At 43.2% G+C, this 20,383-nt stretch overlaps 1 protein-coding gene across 3 annotated transcripts in view; it reads right to left on the bottom strand.

Annotated features, from left to right (window-relative positions):
• Positions 1–20,383, bottom strand: part of COL4A2 (collagen type IV alpha 2 chain) — a 248,635-nt gene that overhangs the window by 11,155 nt on the left and 217,097 nt on the right. For all 3 annotated transcript variants that reach the window (XM_075918575.2, XM_075918574.2, XM_075918576.2), the window contains exons 36-44: positions 16,669–16,776; positions 15,221–15,328; positions 12,874–12,945; positions 12,373–12,498; positions 5,495–5,611; positions 4,574–4,735; positions 4,346–4,444; positions 3,484–3,630; positions 1,862–1,978 (exon numbers count right to left, since the gene is read on the bottom strand). In XM_075918575.2, coding sequence (XP_075774690.2) covers positions 1,862–1,978; positions 3,484–3,630; positions 4,346–4,444; positions 4,574–4,735; positions 5,495–5,611; positions 12,373–12,498; positions 12,874–12,945; positions 15,221–15,328; positions 16,669–16,776 — 1,056 coding nt within the window. The remainder of the gene's footprint in view (positions 1–1,861; positions 1,979–3,483; positions 3,631–4,345; positions 4,445–4,573; positions 4,736–5,494; positions 5,612–12,372; positions 12,499–12,873; positions 12,946–15,220; positions 15,329–16,668; positions 16,777–20,383) is intronic.

Below are 20,383 nucleotides of genomic sequence, written 5' to 3' on the forward strand. Positions count from 1 at the left end.
GGAAACATGGTCAAACTGATAAGGAGTATAAAAGAACAGCCCAAGTGTGTAGGGACAAAATCGGAAAGTCTAAGGCACAAAGTATGTGACATCTGGCAAGGTACATACAAGGGAAGAAGAAGGGGTTCTTTAAATACATTGAGATAAAGAGAAAAACAAATAAAAGTGTAGGTCCTCTGCTTAGACAGAAGGAGAGCTAATAACTGATTACTTGTACAAAGTGAAGACGCCTCCGTGCCTACATTGATTAAAAACAAGATTAATGATGACCTGAAGCAATCTTGGAATCCTTACCGCACGTCTACACAGCAGCATTATTTTGGAATAACTGATGTTATTTTGAAATAACAAAATGTGCATTTACACATTATTTCAAAATAATGTCAAGCTGGAATACTTCTTTCTTCGACTCCTGTAACCCTCATTTCACAAGGAGTAAGGGAAGTTGAAGGAAGAGTGTGTAGACAGTATTAAAAGCCAAATTAAACTATTTCAACTTTAGCTACTCAATTGATGTAGCTGAAGTTGTGTATCTTAATTCGACTTTTGCCCTGGGGTGTAGACGTGCCCTTAGCTATTATCTTTGAGAACTCCAGGAGGATGGGAAAGGTCCCAGAAGATGGAGAAGGGCAAACACAGTACCTATCTGTAAAAAAGGGAACAAGGAGGACTTGGGGAATTATAGGTCAATCATCTCTAACTTCAATTCCTGGAAAAATACCAGAGCAAATCATTAAATGATCAGTTTGTATGATCATTTAATACAATGAGATTTAATACTATAGCTGAGCAAATAATTCACAAATAATTCTCTGATAACTTTAGCCTCTTTCTGCTCATTCAGTATAGGCAAGCAGTGATTTTCTTTTAAAATTTATTTTTCATCTAAAATTACCTGTCAGATTTTTTGGTTGACATTTTACCCTATGAAGTGATTGTGAACAATTCTCTGAAAATATTCACTATTTTACATTCTTATCTGGTCTGGTCTGATTTGTATTTGTTCACTAATTCATATAGTAATCTTTCTGGTTCTTAACTAGACGCATTCACAAACACTTGTACTACAACTGTTCATCCGTTTACCTCCTGCATGAATTTTCTATTTCCATGAACGTTCCTGTTGGTAAAACATTATTGCTGGCACGTTTACTGAAAGCCAGTACAGAAGGAGCACAAGGATTAAAACAAATTAATTCAAAAATTGAGGGAATGTTCATGGAAAACATTCGCACTGAGATCTAGTTATGATACTTAGGGTGCGTCTACATTGCACTATTATTCTGGGAAACAATCCTGGCATCCACACAGCAATTATGTTATTTCGAAAGAAAATTGAAATAATGGAGGGCTTTTTCCTACATTGGTAAACCTCATTTCATGAGGAATAACGCCTCTTTCGAAAAAACTCTTTCGAAAGAGGGTGTGCGCAAACGCTCCACTGCTGCTATACTGAAATAGCTCCTCACTAGGGCCATTCTAAGTTATTCTTTCCCAGTGCCTCCTGGAGGCTCTAAATAGAGGTAGTGCGTCCACATTTGGGGAGCCTGCTTCGGACTAATTTGGAGGCTTCCCTGTAGTGTGGACGCTCTATTTCAAAATAAGCTATTCTGGAAGATATCTTCTGGAATAGCTTTTTCCGAAATAAGCTTGCCGTGTAGACGTACCCTTAGTTTTAAAGACAGTTTAAAACTATTTCTATGAAAGCTATTCATCAGCAAAACCTAATAAAAGCACGGGAATATGATATAAGCATTGCATCAGAAGGATTAACAACTATAAAAAGATAATATGCTAACAGAAGATTTACAGTGTGAAATGGGGAAAAGAAAAGAAAAAATGATAATGCAATATCACTTACCCTCAATGCCTGCCAGACCCGGAAAACCTGATGGTCCTTGATCTCCTCTGAAACCTGAAGGAGCTGATATGCCGCCTCTTCCTTGGAACCCTGGTTTACCCGGTGGGCCTCTAAAACCTTAAAACCACCAAGTTCAACATGATCAGACATGTTTGATTTTTTTTTTAAGTACAGAAAAGAATACACCCAAAGTACAGTTCTGTTCTGACAAATTACCATGGAAACCCAGCCCCTAATTACGCAGCAGATCAGTCATACCTGCAAAGTATGTCAGTTAAATAAAAGCAAGAGAGTGTGTTGCTTGCCCAGACCAAGTTCCTCACTGAATTTTTAATGGCAAATTTTGCCTAAGAAACGAAGCAAGATTGGGTTCCATAATTCTATTATTTCTTTTGCCTATTACCACAGGTACTGACTCCATGGGTGCTCTGGGGCTGGAGCACCCACTAGGAAAAATTAGCAGATGCTTAGCACCCACCAGCAGCCAAGCTTTCTCTCGGCTTCCCTCCCTCCTAGCTCCAGTCATGCACTGGTGGCCTTGCCATCCTGAAAGAAGCTGTTTTGCAGCATTCAGAGGCTTCAGGAGTGAGGGGAAGGAGTGAGGACATAGTGTGCTGGGGGATGGATGGGAAGAGGCAGGGCAGGATGGAGGCTTAGGGGAAGGGCTAGAGTGTGGGTGGGTTTGGAGCACGCCCGGGGAGAGGCAGAGTTGTGGTTTGGGGAAGGACTGGGACAGAGCATTGGGGGAGGGAGAACCTTCCAGCCAGGGCAGGAGTTAGCACCAATGCCTGTTACCGCTGCAAACTCCATATAAACTACAGGGCTGTGTCTAGACTGGCAAGTTTTTCCGCAAAATCAGCTGCTTTTGCGGAAAAACTTGCCAGCCGTCTACACTGTCCGCTTGAATTTCCGCAAGAACACTGACTTCCTACTGTAAGAAATCAGTGCTTCTTGTGGAAATACTATGCTGCTCCCGTTCAGGCAAAAGCCCTCTTGGCCAGTGTAGACAGCACAGTACTGTTTTGCGCAAAAAAGCCCCGATGGCTAAAATGGCAATCGGGGCTTTTTTGCGCAAAAGCGCGTCTAGATTGGCACGGACGCTTTTATGCAAAAAGTGCTTTTGCGGAAAAGCGTCCGTGCCAATCTAGACGCTCTTTTCGCAAATGCTTTTAACAGAAAACTTTTCTGTTAAAAGCATTTGTGGAAAATCATGCCAGCCTAGATGTAGCCCAGGAGAAGAATGGAATTCAGCTCAAAGTATCACCAACAGAACTGTTAAATGAAGTTCAGCTGCAATGTCAGATTTTGCGCTCTGGTATATGTATATCTCAGCTAATGGAGTCAGTTTGGCTTCATCTAAGATGACAATCAGAACTAGTGCGGGGTTTATGGGGATCACAGAGACATGCAATTAAGTTGCAGCTGGTGAAGATGTGCATGCTGCACAGCTTCACTTTGATTGTCAGGATTGATTTTTCAGGGGTAGCAGTTAAAAAATTAATTCTTTCCCTTGTGACTTCAATTTCATTTAAAATTAATAGGTTGGGAACCCCCCAGCACTACTTCTATAGAAGTTCTGTTCTGAGCAGCTCTACACTTCAGGAGTAATGCAAAATTCCTACCTGGGTCACCTGGTGGACCATGGGGCCCCATCTCACCAGGCATTCCTGGGGGACCTATTTTTCCTTGTGGGCCTGTTGCACCCTTTTGAGTGACCAGCTTTGGAGGGACTGCAGGCAGCCCAGGAGATCCAGGAGGTCCCTCAATACCTGAATTATAAAAAGAAAGAGTGAACGAGTTTACAGATAGAACACCTCCCTTTCTTTGGTGTGCACTATGTCTATCACTCAGTGAGGTACTGAGGCTGGACATTTGAGATTACTATAAATATGAGAGCTGATGTACCCTAAGCCATAAAGTTCAGCTGCAGATCTGGGGTTGAAATTTTCAAAGTTTGGGGAGGTCACTTGGTTTCTTGGAAGGCAGGGAAATCATTCCAGACTTATGGGATTGTGTAAAAACAGGCAAAAATAGATGAGTAGAAGGAAACAAAGGGAATAAAAAGGCAGAATAGTGGGTTGAGTGTAGGTTGTGATGTGAAGTGTTGTAAAAAACTAGAATAAGATATAGCACTATAGGTTTTTGGGAAAAGGAAGATACATGAGAGTTTATATTAGTAAGGCCTAAGGTTGCTTACATTTCCAAATATCTTGATCTACTCTGGTGGGCTAGTGCTGAAGGTGTTATAGTTTTTGTGTGGGTGTCATTTGAAAGGATTTGGAAAAGCCGCTAGAGTTTGGAGCTGGACCTTTTGACTTACTTATACAGTAAAATCAATTGTAGCTGGGAGCCAAATTTCACAACTGGCCCAAAGTTGATTCAGGCATGTAGTCATGGGTTCAGCAGGAAGGCAGGTGTGGTAGCTACTGAGAAGTTTATTGTTTAATAACTGAAATAGGATAGCACCTGAAGGATCTTGCTCACCTGTTTGTCCTCTGTCGCCCTTGGGTCCAGTGGGCCCTCTGTCACCAGATACTCCCACAAAGCCAAGAGAGCCCATGAGACCTTGCGCACCTTTATAGCCTTTAATGCAAGATGACACATTTGAATGATTGTAGCTCCGCACAGATAATACAAATTAATTATCAATTTTAGCATCTACTGTAGCAACAAATAAGCATTTATTTACAAAAGTGTCCTTTTCAGCTGTACCTTTTGGTCCAGGGTACCCTGAAATTCCAGGTCTCCCCTGTAGTCCAGGGTCACCTCTAGATCCTTTTTGACCATCTTCTCCAAGCACACCTATTTGACCCTCTTCTCCTTTGCTTCCTGGTAGAGCTGGGGGTCCAGGTCTGCCCTGAGGCCCTGGATAGCCTGTGTGAGTACATTTAGATTGGAATTAGTGTTGAAAGACAGGACAGGTAGTATGGACATGGGGGAAAATTAACAGGGTGAAGCATGAATCTCTTGCCAGGTTTTAATCACTGAACCCAGGGTGGGAAGAGGGCTAATACCAGCAGGACCCGAGAGGCATAAGAACAGCCATACTGGGTCAGACCAATAGACCAAATAGCACAGTATCCTGCCTGCTGACAGTGGTCAATGCCTAGTGCAAAGTGATCCATCCCCGGTCCCAGCTTCTGGCAAACAGAGGTCAGAGACACCATCCCTATCCATTCTGTGGTCCTGTTGTTAGACTGAGATAGCCTATAACATGGAAGGAATTAGTTACGTTAGGCCTTTAAGTCAAAGTTTCTCAAGTAGGATTTACGGAAAGAGAAACAATAAAGGCCCCTTCATAGTATTTTCTTTTCCTGGTTTTTACTATTCAACAGCCCAGATGTGCAAGTCTAGAAAAGTCCTAAAACTTGGATTCGGGAAAAGTATGAATCGAGGAAGAAATGCTGATGCAGAATCTAACTAAGGCAATTTGTCAAGTGTTTGCACTATATGACAAGGAGTCTGTGGAGGGTTTGCTAGAGCTGTCATCAAAGGAGTACCATCATAGATCTTGTGATACTTTCCTTAATTAGAACTAAAATATATATCACAGTAACAGACATTGCTAAACATCTGTATTAAATATTTTAATATTTGCTCTGCATCAGCTAACCCATGCAGGGCATATATTACCTGGCACTCCATCTAAACCTTGGGAACCCATATCACCAGGTATTCCTGAAATGTTTGAAGTGCCAGGAAAGCCTGGAATTCCGTCAGCTCCTGGGTCACCAACTGGGCCTCGTTCTCCTGCAAGAAAAGGAAAGACACAATCAATAGTGCAGGAGAAAAAGCACAACAATTATCAGATGAACCAAACCTTGCACTCTGATTTTCAGAGGTGCGGTGTAGACCCATTAACCTGAGATGAAAGTGTGGGTGCTCAGTATGATGCTGTATAAAAAAGGATTGTTTGCACTATTGTTGTCAGTAATGTTATGCAATCATAATAAATCTTGTTCAAAGCATGGCTTGCAAGGTACCACTGGAAATTCTTTAAAACATACAACTAACTAGTTTATATGGCTATTATCTTAGATGAATATTTGGACAGAGAGGCCTTTCATGGAAGGGCTGTTATGAGTGTGGAAGTTAAAATGTTGTGAGGCACCTATCCTTAAGGTAGTTTGGCAGGGGGACACTTTGATGTCAGAGAAGCTGAAAAACTTAAAAAAAAACCCCAAAACAAAACAACAAAACCAGCTGTTTTCTCTCATTTTGTCTCTCTCTATAATTTTTTTTCCTGCAGGACAATAGAGTGACATCAACATGTCACTCTGCCCCCAGTTCCAGGCCATGACTTCCACCCCCTCCTGGGCTCAGATGCTCTGGGCTCTGCCAGCACCACGTGGACAGCAGCCTTAGCTGTGGCTGGGCTCCTCTCCCCAGCAGCAGGCCCGGGCTGTCCATGGGACAACAAAGCAGGCCCAGGGCTCAGCCCTCCCCGACTGCCGGGAGCAGAGATGAGGCTAGCTCTCAGGGCTCTAGCTGTGGCCTCAGCTCTCCCTCGTGGCTGGGGGGAGCGTAGATTTAAGTCTGGGGGTTGGGGAAGAGCCAGGACAGGTGGCCTCAATGGGGTGGGGGAGAGCTAGGGCTGGGGCGGCCTGGGTCAGGGGGAAAAGCAAGGGCTGGCATGGCCTCAGCCCAGGTAGGTAGGGGTTGCCTACCTACAGAGAGAGGGGGGTTGGCGAGCGTAGCGAGCAGGGGGTACAGCCTCCTAGTTTTCTTTTAATAAAATAATTCTACAAAGAGATTGATTTTATTAACAACTTCAGAAGACTGAATAATATTTACCTTTAAACAGAATATTGTTTAAAAACCGAACATGGTTATTCCTTTGGTATAAATGCTACTGATGGGAAAAATCAGTTTTTTATATGCCGTCTCATTTCTGAGCCTTTAAGGTGTACTCCTTTTTTTAATGACAAAAGTAGGGGGAGATAGCTCAGTGGTTTGAGCATTGGCCTGCTAAACCTAGCATTGTGAGCTCAATCCTTGAGGACACCATTTGGGGCAAAAATTTGTCAGGGATGGTACTTGGTCCTGCTGTGAAGGCAGGGGACTGGACTCAATAACCTTTCAAGGTCCCTTCCAGCTCTAGGAGACAGGCAAAAAACCAGGAATTCTAGACACTTTTTTTCCCAGAAGGGAAAATTCTCCTTTCATATTATTAGTGGTGTATAAAGAGGAGTTCCTATGTGAGAATATTATGAACACAGTATGTAGCCACCTCGTTATTGAGAGAAAATATATAACTTGTATTGGGGGAAAAGCAATATTTATTGCTTTAATGCATCAGGAGTGTGAAAAAAACTTACAAGAAGGCAATACAAGAGCTCTGAAGATTAAGAACTTCCTTGTGCACACTTGAAAATTCAATGGGAAAAGCTATTAGTTTTAAGGATCCTATAGCCTACCTCTAATGATGCTAACCTTGTTTTGCAAGGGTAGGAGCTTAAGCTATGTCTACACTGGCAAATAATTAGAAAACTTTTGTCAATAAGAAATGTTAAAATGACCTCCTTGTGAAAGATATACTGGATCAGACCAGAGGGCCATCCTGTCTTCCAACAGGGAACAATGCCAGATGCCCCAGAGGGAGTAAACTGAACAGGTAATTATCAAGTGATCCTTCTCCTGTCATCCATTTCCAGCCTCTGCCAACAGAGGCGAGGGACATCTTTCCTACCCATTCCGGCTAATAGTCATTGATGGACCTAACCTCCATGCATTTATCTAGTTCTTTTCTGAACCCTGTTAAAGTCCTGCTCGTCACAACATCATATGACAAGGAGTTTCACAGGTTAACTCTGTGCTCCGTGAAGTAAAATTTCCTTTTGAATGTTTTAAACCTGCAACCTATTAATTTCATTTGGTGACACCCTAGTTCTTATGTTGTGGAAACAAGTAAATAACTTCCTTATTCACTTTTTCCACACCAGTCATAGAATCATAGAATACTAGGACTGGAAGGGACCTCGAGAGGTCATCGAGTCCAGTCCCCTGCCCTCATGGCAGGACCAAGTACTGTCTAGGCCATCCCATAGACATTTATCTAACCTACTCTTAAATATCTCCAGAGATGGAGATTCCGCAACCTCCTTGGCAATTTATTCCAGTGTTTAATCACCCTGACAGTTAGGAACTTTTTCTTAATGTCTAACCTATACCTCCCTTGCTGGAGTTTAAGCCCATTGCTTCTTGTTCTATCCTCAGAGGCAAGGAGGAACAAGTTTTCTCCCTCCTCCTTGTGACTTCCTTTTAGATACCTGAAAACTGCTATCATGTCTCCTCTCAATCTTTTCTTTTCCAAACTAAACAAGCCCAATTCTTTCAGTCTTCCTTCATAGGTTATGTTCTCTAGACCTTTAATCATTCTTGCTGCTCTTCTCTGGACCTTCTCCAATTTCTCCACATCTTTCTTGAAATGTGGTGCCCAGAACTGGACACAATACTCCAACTGAGGCCTAATCAGCACAGAATAGAGAGGAAGAATGACTTCTCGTGTCTTGTTCACAACACACCTGTTAATGCATCCCAGAATCATGTTTGCTTTTTTTGCAACCGTGTCACACTGTTGACTCATATTTAGCCTGTGGTCCACTATAACCTCTAGATCCCTTTCTGCTGTACTCCTTTCTAGACAGTCGCTTCCCATTCTGTATGTGTGAAACTGATTGTTCCTTCCTAAGTGGAGCACTTTGCATTTGTCCTTACGAAACTTCATTCTGTTTACCTCAAACCATTTCTCCAATTTGTCCAGATGACTTTGAATTATGACCCTACCCTCCAAAGCAGTTGCAGCCCCTCCCAGCTTTGTATCATCTGCAGACTTAATAAGCGTACTCTCTATGCCAATATCTATGTCTTTGATGAAGATATTGAACAGAATCAGTCCCAAAACAGACCCCAGCAGAACCCTACTTGTTATACCTTTCCAGCAGGATTGTGAACCATTAATAACTACTCTCTGGGAACGGTTATCCAGCCAGTTATGCAATCCACCTTATAGTAGCCCCATCTAAGTTGTATTTGCCTAGTTTATTGATAAGAATATAAGAATATCATGTGATACCGTATCAAATGTCTTACTAAAGTCTAGGTAGACCACATCCACTGCCTCTTCCCTATCCACAAAGCTCGTTATACTATCAAAGAAAGCTATCAGATTGGTCTGACATGATTTGTTCTTTACAAATCCATGCTGGCTGTTCCCTATCACCTTATTATCTTCCAAATGTTTGCAGATGTTTTCCTTAATTACTTGCCCTATTATCTTTTCTGGCACAGAAGCTAAACTGACTGGTCTGTAGTTTCTTGGGTTGTTCTTATTTCCCTTTTTATAGATGGGCAGGCACTATATTTGCCCTTTTTCTTCCTTCTGGAACCTCTCCTGTCTTCCATAATTTTCCAAAGATGATAGCTAAAGGCCCAGATACCTCCTTTATTAGCTTCTTGAGTATTCTAGGATGCATTTCATTAGGCCCTGGTGACTTGCAGACATCTAACTTTTCTAAGTGATTTTTAACTTGTTCTTTTTTATTTTATCTTCTAAATCTACCCCGTTCTCACTAGCATTCACTATGTTAGTCATCAGACTTCTCTGTGACGACTGAAACAAAGAAGTCAGTCATGATTTTATAGGCCTCTAACATCCCCCCTTAGCTTCCACTTTTTAAACAATGCCTTTTTATCTCTCATTGCTTCTTTTACTTGGCTGTTAAGCCACAGTGGCACTTTTTTGGTTTTCTTACTGTGTTTTTTAATTTGGAGTAAACATTGAAGTTGGGCCTATATTGTAGTGTCTTTGAAAAGCTTCTAAGCAGCTTGCAGGGATTTTACTTTTGTCACTCTACCTTCTAATTTTTAACTAACCTCGTCATTTTTTGTGTAATTCCCCTTTCTGAAATTAAATGCCACAGTGTTGGGCTGCTGAGGTGTTTTTCCCACCACACGGATGTTAAATAGTATTACATTATGGTCACTATTTCCAAGTGGTCCAGTTATTTTTACTTCTTGTACCAGATCCTGCACTCCACTAAATCAAGAATTGTCTCTCCCCTGGTGGATTCCAGAACTAGCTGCTCCAAGACCTTAAGGTATCTAGAAATTTTATCCCTGCATCCCATTGTGAGGTGATGTGTATCCAGTCAATATGGGGATAGATGAAATCCCCCATGATTATTGAGTTTTTTATTTTGATAGTTTCTCTAATCTCCCTTAGCATTCCACAGTCACTATCACTATCCTGGTCATGTGGTCGATAATAGATCCCTATGCTATATTCTTATTATTAGAGCATGGAATTACTATCCATAGCAATTCTATGGAACATTTTGTTTCATTTAAGATTTTTACCTCATTTGATTCTACATTTTCTTTCACATATAGTGCCTCTCCCCAACCAGTATGACCTGTTCTGTCCTTCCGATATATATTGTACCCTGGAATGACTGTGTCCCATTCATTGTCCTCACTGCACCAAGTTTCTGTGATGCCTATTATATCAATATCCTCCTTTAATACAAGGCACTCTAGTTTGCCCATATTATTATTTAGACTGCTAGCATTTGTAGACAAAAAGTTTTACTGAAGACAAAAGTTGAAGACAAAAGTTTTGCTGACAAGAAGTGCTAGTGGGAGCAGCATGTTCCTGCTGACAAAGCTAAAGGTGCTTGTTTGGGGTGGAAGTATTTTGTTGGTGAAAGAGCTGACAAACAGCAGTTACACTACCTGACATCTAGTGATACATCTGAATGACAGAAAAGCCGCATAGTGTACTGTAGACAGTCTTGGAACTGAAATGGATATCCTCACAAGGAAGGGTGAATTGTGAGCAGTTGTGGGGTGGCAGCAGGGAAGGCAGGCTGACAATGAAACTGGACCTTCCACAGATCCAGGGAATGGTAAGCTTTAGGGAGAGGCAAGCATGCATGTAAACTAGTTTGTTTTAGGAACCGTTTTCTCTGAAATGCTGCTGTTCTAAAATAATACTACTTGACTTTAAGCCAGCTATGAGGGCACTGGATACCTCTCTCAAAACCTCTGCAGGGAAACAAACTGCAAGCACTGAACCAAAGTAAGGCCTGTGGAAGCAACTGGGGTTGGCATATGGGCTCGTAGCATAGGGTCCAGTCTAAGAGTGGAGAATTGCATGATTCCACCACAAGAGGGAGGATCAATTTGAAGTCCTAGACCTGAGAGGTGCCCTCAAAGAGACCAGGAGGGGTCAGAAGTACAGTTAGCCCAGTAACTGTGACATTCGACTTTACGGAAAACACCAAGTATCACAAGAGTTGGCAACACCCAAACCCTCTCTGTAGTGTAGCACTAGCTCTTCTGAACATCCTACATATGAATTAACTTGAAGCACTTGAGTGAGGCTTGGAAATGAAACTTGGAAATGACAAATAATGGAAAACTCTAATTTCCAATGCAGTTAATTAATGGCATAGATCCTTGTTTCTTAAACTGTGTTCTGAGGAACACTGGTGTTCTGCGGAGAACTCACAGATGTGCCGCGTCCGTTTGAAGAAAAAAACCGTCTGCGAGAGCTGCTGAGATGCAGCGAGTGGTGCGAAGAGGTGAGCGAGTGGTGATGTGGCAGAAATGAGGCGGGGCTACTTGCGTTCTTCACATACTTCTGTGCCCTACTTGCAATCGCCTCGGAAAGCTCCGCACCTCGATTGTGCCTTTTGCCAGCGGAGAGGAGCGTTGCAGGGCCAGCAGCAAGGCCGTCTCTGATTGGCTGTCTCTGCTGCTGCTCTGGGGATCCTGCCTGCCAGGGGAGAGAACTGCCCTAAAACTGCTACCCCGACTGGATTTTTGCACCGCTGTCTTTAGCCCTTGCTTGTTTTCCAGGAGAGCTGAGAGGGACCAGCCCCTTCCACCCTTTTGCACAGACAAGACCCTTCCCTTCAGTATTCTGTGTCAAAAATAACAGAGCCAAGGGCTAGAACTACTGAAGGACAAAACATTAAGCAGTAAGGGACCCACTGTGAATTGGGGGGTAGGGTAAGGCCCTCAGTGCCTATAATGCTGGTGTGGCTGCTATGGCTGCTGTAAGTTAGCTGCTTGACATTAACCCGTGCTTGATAAGGTACTGAATTTATAATTTCCACCAAAATGAATAAACAGAGTAAATTATATTTCCTTATAAAAAAGGCAGAAGTCTAGAAGGCTTCATAGCGAATATTGTTGTTCTCAGTAAAAGTGTCATCCATTGTTCAAGGGGCAAGCTTTTTTTTTTTTGGCTCATAAAAAAAATCCGTGATGTTCCTCATAAAAAAAAATATTGTGTAGTGTTCCTCGGTCTTAAAAAGTTTAAGCAACGCTGTCATAGATTGAGAACTACTACTGTACCAGGTACAGCAGGGACATAGTTGAGTGAAATGGATGCTGATTTCTTATAAACAGCTTTAACTTAAAATTGCAGTGAGACAGAATGTGTGCTAGCACATTTGTACTGCTCCAGCATATAATAATGAAAAATTCAAACACGTAGCACTGACCTGGATTGCCTCTCTCTCCTTTTTGACCTGGAGCTCCTCTGGTGCCTTCAATTCTGCTCGGTTCTCCTGCTTCCCCTTTGTCACCATAAATACCTGGGAAACCTGCAGTCCCATATGCATCTGGACCTGTTTTAAAGGTAATAAGAGTAAACTGCAAAATATCTCAGGATCACATAATGTTGCTCTAATACATACTAAAAACTGTATTAAAATAATGTCAAGACTCTTAATACTGACTTCAACCTGCCAAAAGAAAAGATTATGATTTAAAGCTTTATTCCTAATCCCCCAATTTTGATTAGGTGTAAATGTATATATATTAGTTTTTCCCCAAATCCTGGAATAGCCACACAAACGGGGCCTACTGTTGACATGATGAGTTTCAAATCACTGTCAATTAAGAAATGCTATTATAAACCCATCCAAAAGTGAACTGAGAATAGAATAGCCAACATAACATGGTGCCTTTATAATAGGACAGAATAAGATTGTCACACATACCTGGGGACCCTGGTAAGCCTTTAGTGCCTGGCAAACCATCCAATCCACTGATTCCTCGGAAGCCAGGTAAACCTGTTAAACATTTTCCTTATGATTATCTTATTTATAGACTCAATGAGTGGTAAAGATTATTTGGTTGGTAGAAAATGGATCCATTTTACTGAAAACGTAGCTTCCTATTCAAAAGGTAACAAAATATATACAGGCAGTCCCCGGGTTACGTACAAGATAGGAACTGTAGGTTTGTTCTTAAGTTGAATTTGTATGTAAGTCGGAACTGGCTCCAGATTCAGCCGCTGCTGCTGAAACTGACCAGGGGCTGACTACAGTAAGCTGGAGGCAGAATTGCTCTGCCCCCAGCTTCCTGGAATCAGCCACTGATCAGTTTCAACAGCGGCTGAATCTCGAGCCTGGGACAGAACAGCTGGGCTGCCAGGTAGGTCCCTGCAGGACCAACCCAGCAGCATCCCAGCTGCTCTACCCCAGGATCCACAAGAAAAGCCTGGTCTGCTGGGGGGAAAGGGGGGGCGCACTAGCTGCGTCCCCCCCCCCCAGCAGACCAGGGACATGGGGAGCAAAGCCGCAGCGGCGGCGGGATGCCGTGCCTCTGAGGCTTTGCTTTGGCAAAGCCTCAGAGGCGTGGGACCCCGCCGCCGCTGCGGCTTTGCTCCCCATGTCCCTGGTCTGCTGGAGACGGTGCCCAGCAGACCAGTGACACCCGGAGCAAAGCCGGGGAGGTGGAGGGGTCCCGCGCCTCTGAGGCTTTGCTCCCGGTGCCTCTGGTCTGCTGGGGACCGTCTCCAGCAGACCAGGGACACCAGGAGTAAAGCTGCAGTGGCGGCGGAGTCCCGCACCTCCCCGGCTTTGCCAGAGCAAAGCCTCAGAGGCGCGGGACCCCTCCGCCTCCCCGGCTTTGCTCCCGGTGTCCCTGGTCTGCTGGGGACAGTCCCCAGCAGACATGGAGCACCCGGAGCAGCTTTTCTCGCCCCGGAGGTCGAAGTGGCGGGACCGCTGCGCTCTGGGCGGTCCCGCTGCCTGCGAGCTCCGGGGCGAGAAAGCCCCGTTCATAAGTGCGGATCCAACATAAGTCAGATCCGCGTAACTCGGGGACTGCCTGTATACACCCGAACCTCCGTTCTCTGGGTCTCCCTGATCCAGGAACACATGTGGAACAGACACTGGGAGGGGGAGGAGGAAGAAGCTCTGTGCTTGCTGCTTTCCTCCACCCCCAGCTCGGGAAATGGCAGTGCAATGATGCACTTCTCCTGAGGCTTTCTCCTGCTGCTTCCATAGTGGCAGAAGCCCTCTCTGGTTTGGAAAATTCTTTAATCCAGCATACCCTGTTTCCCAGGGTTGCAGGATTAAAGACGTTCAAATGTATTATGATCTGAATTTGTACACGAGTGTACATGCTTATTAAAAACCTACACAACCGTGTATTTTCCTTGGTTGGCAAATCTATTTTTCTATTCTCCAGTAAAATCATAGCCTTATTTCTAAGAAGCAGCTCCAGTCTGACTGGTAAAAGTTACACCAAGAACCAACACAAACAAGAAAACAAACCTGCCATTAATTACCTTCTTACTATCCTATCTTTGATACGATTCATCATTCATTATCCCTTTTTGTAATCCCTATAGCAGGATAACAGCAAGGTGACAACATATCCTTCAAGTTCTGTAATAAGGATCTCTTGAGAAAAAAAATCAATGTGTGTAATTTTAAAAAACAAGCCGAAAAAAGCCTCAGGCTTGTTGCTGTTCAAAATGGGGCATTTCTGCCCCAGGCCTGGAGATGAAAACTTATGTGGTTTCACTTATTAAGTGGCAATGGGGCAATCCTTGATCTGGTGTTTGAGAAAGTTCACTATTTTATTCAAAAATATTACTTACACATTGACAACAAATCTGCCAGCGTGGTATGCCATTTACTTTCCAAACCATGCCTTCAGTATTAGCGAACTTTACTGTGTCTGATGTCTATGTAAAATAAATTATACACAATCTATTGCATTGTATGAAATGATAGAACTCTCTGCTCTATGTAAAAAAGAGTTGGTCACACTGCTGAAAATTAATTTGTTTTGCAACCATCATGAGAAATTTAAAAAGTTCCTATAAACTAGGTACTTGACCTATCAAAAAGTGCCCTTACAGTCAATGTAAGAATGCAAGGATCTTATAAGAAAAGTCAAATCATGCATGTCTATATTTATGCATCAGAGCTTTGTGGGAAACAAACATTTATTGGGAAGCAACGCAATGCCACTGATTCTCTTTCTTCCTCACCCCAAAAAGCAGAGTAATGAAATATTTAAGAGTAAAATGAATGAAAATAGTTTTACAACCTTCTTGTCCTGCAAAGCCAGGCCATCCGTGACTTCCTTTTACACCTTGAAATCCAGGAATACCTGGCTCTCCCTGTGATCCTGGTGATCCAACCAGCCCTGGGAAGCCTATAGGAAAAACAGATTATTAAGTCTGAGTGTCCATAAAAGTGATCCTATTGTACACCGTAATACATGGGCAGCATTATGGACAAGTAAACTAAGTCCTCTATTACAAAATTATTAAATAAAGAGCAAGTCTAAAATATCCTATTAGGGGAAGAAACACACATCCCTTTCCGCATTGTCATCCAAAAATGAGCTTCTCCTTTCACCATGTCTGGTCTGTTCAGACTATAAGCTCTTTGAACCAGGGACTGTCCCTCATTGCATATTTGTACAGTACTTGGCATGGTGGGGGGCCCCATCTCAGTTGGGGCTTTAAGGCAATATAATAATATATGTGACACAAGTGTTTTCGAAACACTGGATGAGCATGAAAAAAAAAATGGGAACAGATTTCTCAAGTAACCAATTTGGATCCAGACCAGTGTCTGACTGCTATCTGCCTTGTACAGTCAGCCAAAAGATCTGCTTCAAAACATCATGGCTATGTCTAGACTGGCATGATTTTCTGGAAATGCTTTTAACAGAAAACTTTTCCATTAAAAGCATTTTCGGAACAGAGTGTTTAGATTGCCATGGACGCTTTTCCGCAAAAGCACTTTTTGAGGAAAAGCATCCGTGCCAATCTAGACGCGTTTTTCCGCAAAAAAGCCCCGATCGCCATTTTTGCGATCGGGGCTTTTTTGCGGAAAACAAATCTGAGCTGTCTACACTGGCCCTTTTGCGCAAAAGTTTTGCGCAAAAGGACTTTTGCTTGAACGAGAGCAGCATAGTATTTCCGCAAGAACACTGACAATCTTACATGAAATCGTCAGTGCTTTTGCGGAAATTCAAGCGGCCAGTGTAGACAGCTGGCAAGTTTTTCTGGAAAAGCGGCTGATTTGCCAGAAAAACTGGCCAGTCTAGACACAGCCCATGGCTTTAGATCCTTTGGAGTTTTTTGCTATCTCATTTAAATTAGACAGAAGGGGAAGTATTGGAAGGTTACTGCTGTGATATCCTCTAAATACTCTAATCCTTTTTTGTACACTGAACACTGCTCTGTGCCTGTATTACCATAAACAGTCACATCATCATTGTAATTAGATGAATTAATTAATTAGACCTGAGAAAGTGAATATGATAATTTTGGTAATTTTTTCTTTTGAAAATTTTCACATTAGAAAAAACAGGTTTTTTTTTAAACCAGCTTACTGTGTGGTCATAATTTTTCAAAAATTTTAAATTTCAATGAAAACCTTTGACTAAAACTTTGAATTTTTCCCCCTATATCTTTCAAACCAACTCAACTCCTAACCTTAGGATTGCTACTTAATTAAGAAAGAATGTAAGGAGTATTTCACCTTGTTCCCCTTTTAAGCCAGGAAAACCTTGGGAGCCCTTCAAGCCTTCAATGCCAATAATACCAGGATCACCTATTTCTCCTTTGTCTCCTAGGGTTCCTTTCACACCTACAACAGAAATGTTAACAATAAATTCCCTAAACAATAAATATATATTTTCACCATATATACACTGCACTAACTGTGGGTTAACAGGAATAATTGAATTTGAAGTTGCGTATTGCATGAGGCAAGATTTCTAGGTGAGGTGTGTGGGGCTCCACAACCTGCACTTTAATGATAAAAGAATCACATGTGGTTCATAAGCTACAGTTTACCCCCCCTCTCTGGTCTATACCCAGAGGTCACCCATTTTACAAGACTATGTTAAATTTTGTACAAAGCATACTATGTAAGATAAAGATTTGCTAATCATTGTTCTGGTAAAGCATGTGTGGTATCTTTACAGACAGTGTTATGAGATTCACTATATAATATTGCCAAGACATGGGTCTGAGCATTGGGGGGAGGGGGGGGGGAGAGGAGGTGGAGATCCTGACTGAAAGAGATTCAATCAGTGAAGCTATGTGTACACTGCAATGCTATTTTGGGATACTGGAGTATCCTGAAATAGCTATCCCATGTCTTCACAGAAAGGCTGTTATTTCAGGCTCGCTATGCTGATGTCTTTGTAAACCTCATTCTACGAGGAATAAGAGATGCTTTGGACTAGCACTTTATTTTGAAATTTGGTGCCGTCTATGATGAAATCAGCTATTTCAAAATAGCATCAAAATAAGATACACAATTTGCGTAGTTCAAATTGCGTATCTTATTTTGAGTTACAGTATAGTTGCACCCAAAGAGTGCTGGAGCAAATAATGAGAGACACCCCTTTGCTTTGGATTCACTTAAGTTGGATTTTAATTGAATTTTTCCTTTTCATTTCCTTGTAACTAATTCTGATATATATACCTCATTACTAGCAGTCACTTAAGTCTATATTTGTAGTTAATTAATGTATTTTGTTGGTTTAGATACACCAATGTGTTTGGACTGATGTGTTTGGGAAATTCCATTGAAATAAGATTTGGCATATAATTTTCCGCTGTAGATAAATGATAGGCTTTATATGAACTTGTATTTTTCAGGAGGTTGCTGGGCAGGAAAAGGTACATATTTCTGGGGAAAAATCTGGGCCTGGGAGCTTCCTGGTGTTGTTCTGCAGAGTAATTTATGGGTGTCTGGCTACAGAACTCATGCAGTACAGCTGGGAGCAAGGCGCTAGCTTCCAATTGTCCCATATGGTACTCAACCACTGCTCAGCCCCAGGCCTCTCCACCAGCCCACTCTTACACTCCCACCCTGCCCAACCTCTTCCCACCTCCACTTCATACCTTCCCTATTGCCTCATGCTACCCTCTCTCTCTTTCCACTCCCTCCCCCCAGTGTGCTTCAATCCCACTGCTCTCCAGCCCTCCCAGTGCCTCCTGCACACTGTGGAACAGCTGACTGTGGTGGTCAGGAGGCTCTGGGAGGAAGGGGGAGAAACAGAGCTGCCAATGGAGTGGGAGAAAGCACAGCTGCCTTGGGGCACAGCAATTTAAAAGGGCCCAGGGCTCCCCGCTGCCACTTCTATCACAATAGCAGCTGGAGACCTGGGCCCTATAAATTGCCACCGGAATCCTGGGTGATACAGCCAGAGAGCACTAACAGGCTGGCTTGGAGAGGCTAACCCTCAGCCCTGCTGCTTCTGCCCAAGGTCCTGCCTTCTTGGGGCCCAGAGATGCCTCCCTTCCCCATGCCACCTTGCCCAGAGGTCCAGCAATTCTGTCAGCAGCCCTGGGGAGGAGTTGATTGGCACAGCTGATGGAAGGTCTTGGAGGGGTGCATGGCTGGTGGAGGGTGCTAAGGAGTGTTCCCTGCCAGCCGAGTGCTTGGGCAGCCTCTTAGGTGAGATTCAGCTGCTGCCCTGCTGATTGGCAGAGTGCCCACTGGGCCTAGAGCTGCCAGCATGCGCTTCTATTGGTGGAGCACATCTGCACATGCCTATGTGCACACAACAAAACTGGTTGTTCCAATGCTATAGCTGCTCTGCTATAGTGTTTCAAGTGTAGACAAACCCTCAAGTGAGTTTGCTCAGCCTGGGAAAATGATTCATGTTGTAAAATGTATTAGTTAACCAAGGGGTCAGAAACCTTTCCGAAGTGATGGGCCAAGATTTAACTCTCCTACCCTGGGCCATGCCGCTCTCTTGGGAGGGGAGGGACACTCTCCACTGTGCACCCTGTGGACCACCTGGGTCAGTGCAAACCTTTCAGCGAACTACCAGTTGCTAATGGCAACTCATTGTTAACTACCTAATTATGCCCAAGCCATTTTGCTAGTGCTGCAGCTAAGAACTGTTTAATTTAAATTATGAAACAGATTAAGTGTTTTAACTTTCTCATGTTTATTTAAAATGAAGTTTGATAAACTAAGTAAAATATGTCCAACACAAAAAGTTTCAATTTTTTCTTTATTTATGGCAGGGGTGGAGAGCCTTTTTTGCGTCAGGGGTCACTGACCCACAGAAAAATCAGCTGGGGACCACACAAATGAGAAACCAAAAAAACTACTCCCAACCCCCCCCCCCCAACACTCACTGATGTGGCCCCCAGCTGAGACACTTCACTCTCCTGGTGCTTCAGCTCCACGGGGTGAGGAGGAGGGATGGGAAGGACTGAGATTCAGGGCTTCCCATAGGTCAGATTTACTTTTCTGGGGTTCCAGAGTGAGGGGAGTTTGTCGACTCCCTTCTGGTGTAGGAATAAAAATGAGGGGTTCAATGTGTGGGAGAGGGATGTCAGTAAATGAGATAGGGATGCAGGATCTGTCTGGGAGTGGGGTGCAGGAGGCGGTGAGGAGGGTAGGGTCTGGAAGGGAGTTTGGTGGCAGGAGAGGGTGTGGGGTAGGGGTATAAGAGGGAGTTTGGGGGCAGAAGGGGGTGGGGGAGTAACCCAGAAAAGGTGTTAGGGTGAGAATGTAATCAAAGAGATAGCTGGGTAAGAAGGCAAAGAAGTGGGGAGTAAAGGAAAGTGCAGCTTCTGCAAAGTAAAATTGCATCCTCCCCCTCACATCTTCCCTATGATCTAGCCTCACTCCTCTCAGATCCATTATTCCCTGCATCGCCCCATGCTCCTCAGTGCAACCCCTGCCCCCACAGCCTCCTTCACCCACCCTTGTGCCAGGTCATTTTACTCAGATTAGGCAAGTACAAAAAAAAAAAAAAAAAAGGTTAAGCATTGTCAACCCTGCACAATCAGGGTCAAAATCACAATCCTATTACTGTCAATGGCAAAAATGCCATTAGAAAGTGGAATGCAATTTTTTAATTTAGTTGAACGCTGTTTGGCAATACTGATTGTTTCACACTTTAGTGCAGCATATTCACATGCTTAGCAAAGAGGTGATACTGCATACTTTTACTTTAGTGTGGAAAATGTAATACAAATGTGTATCCCCGAGCACTGCGATGAGGGGACTGTGAGGCAAATTCTGCAGTCACTGGAGACACACAACACCTCTTGTCCAGGCATAGTGTCTATGGACTTTAGTAAGAGTTCTGCATGCATTAGGACGAAAAGCCAAATCCTGATTTTGCCATAAATGGTACTATGGAGCTGTTTAACGCCTTACTCCTCAGTACTCCAAATTCATCCTGACATTTATTAATTCTGCGAAAGTCACAGTCTGA

This window comes from Pelodiscus sinensis, chromosome 1 (assembly GCF_052426305.1).
Source record: "Pelodiscus sinensis isolate ZL-2025 chromosome 1, ASM5242630v1, whole genome shotgun sequence".
NCBI classification, from domain to species: Eukaryota; Metazoa; Chordata; order Testudines; family Trionychidae; genus Pelodiscus; species Pelodiscus sinensis.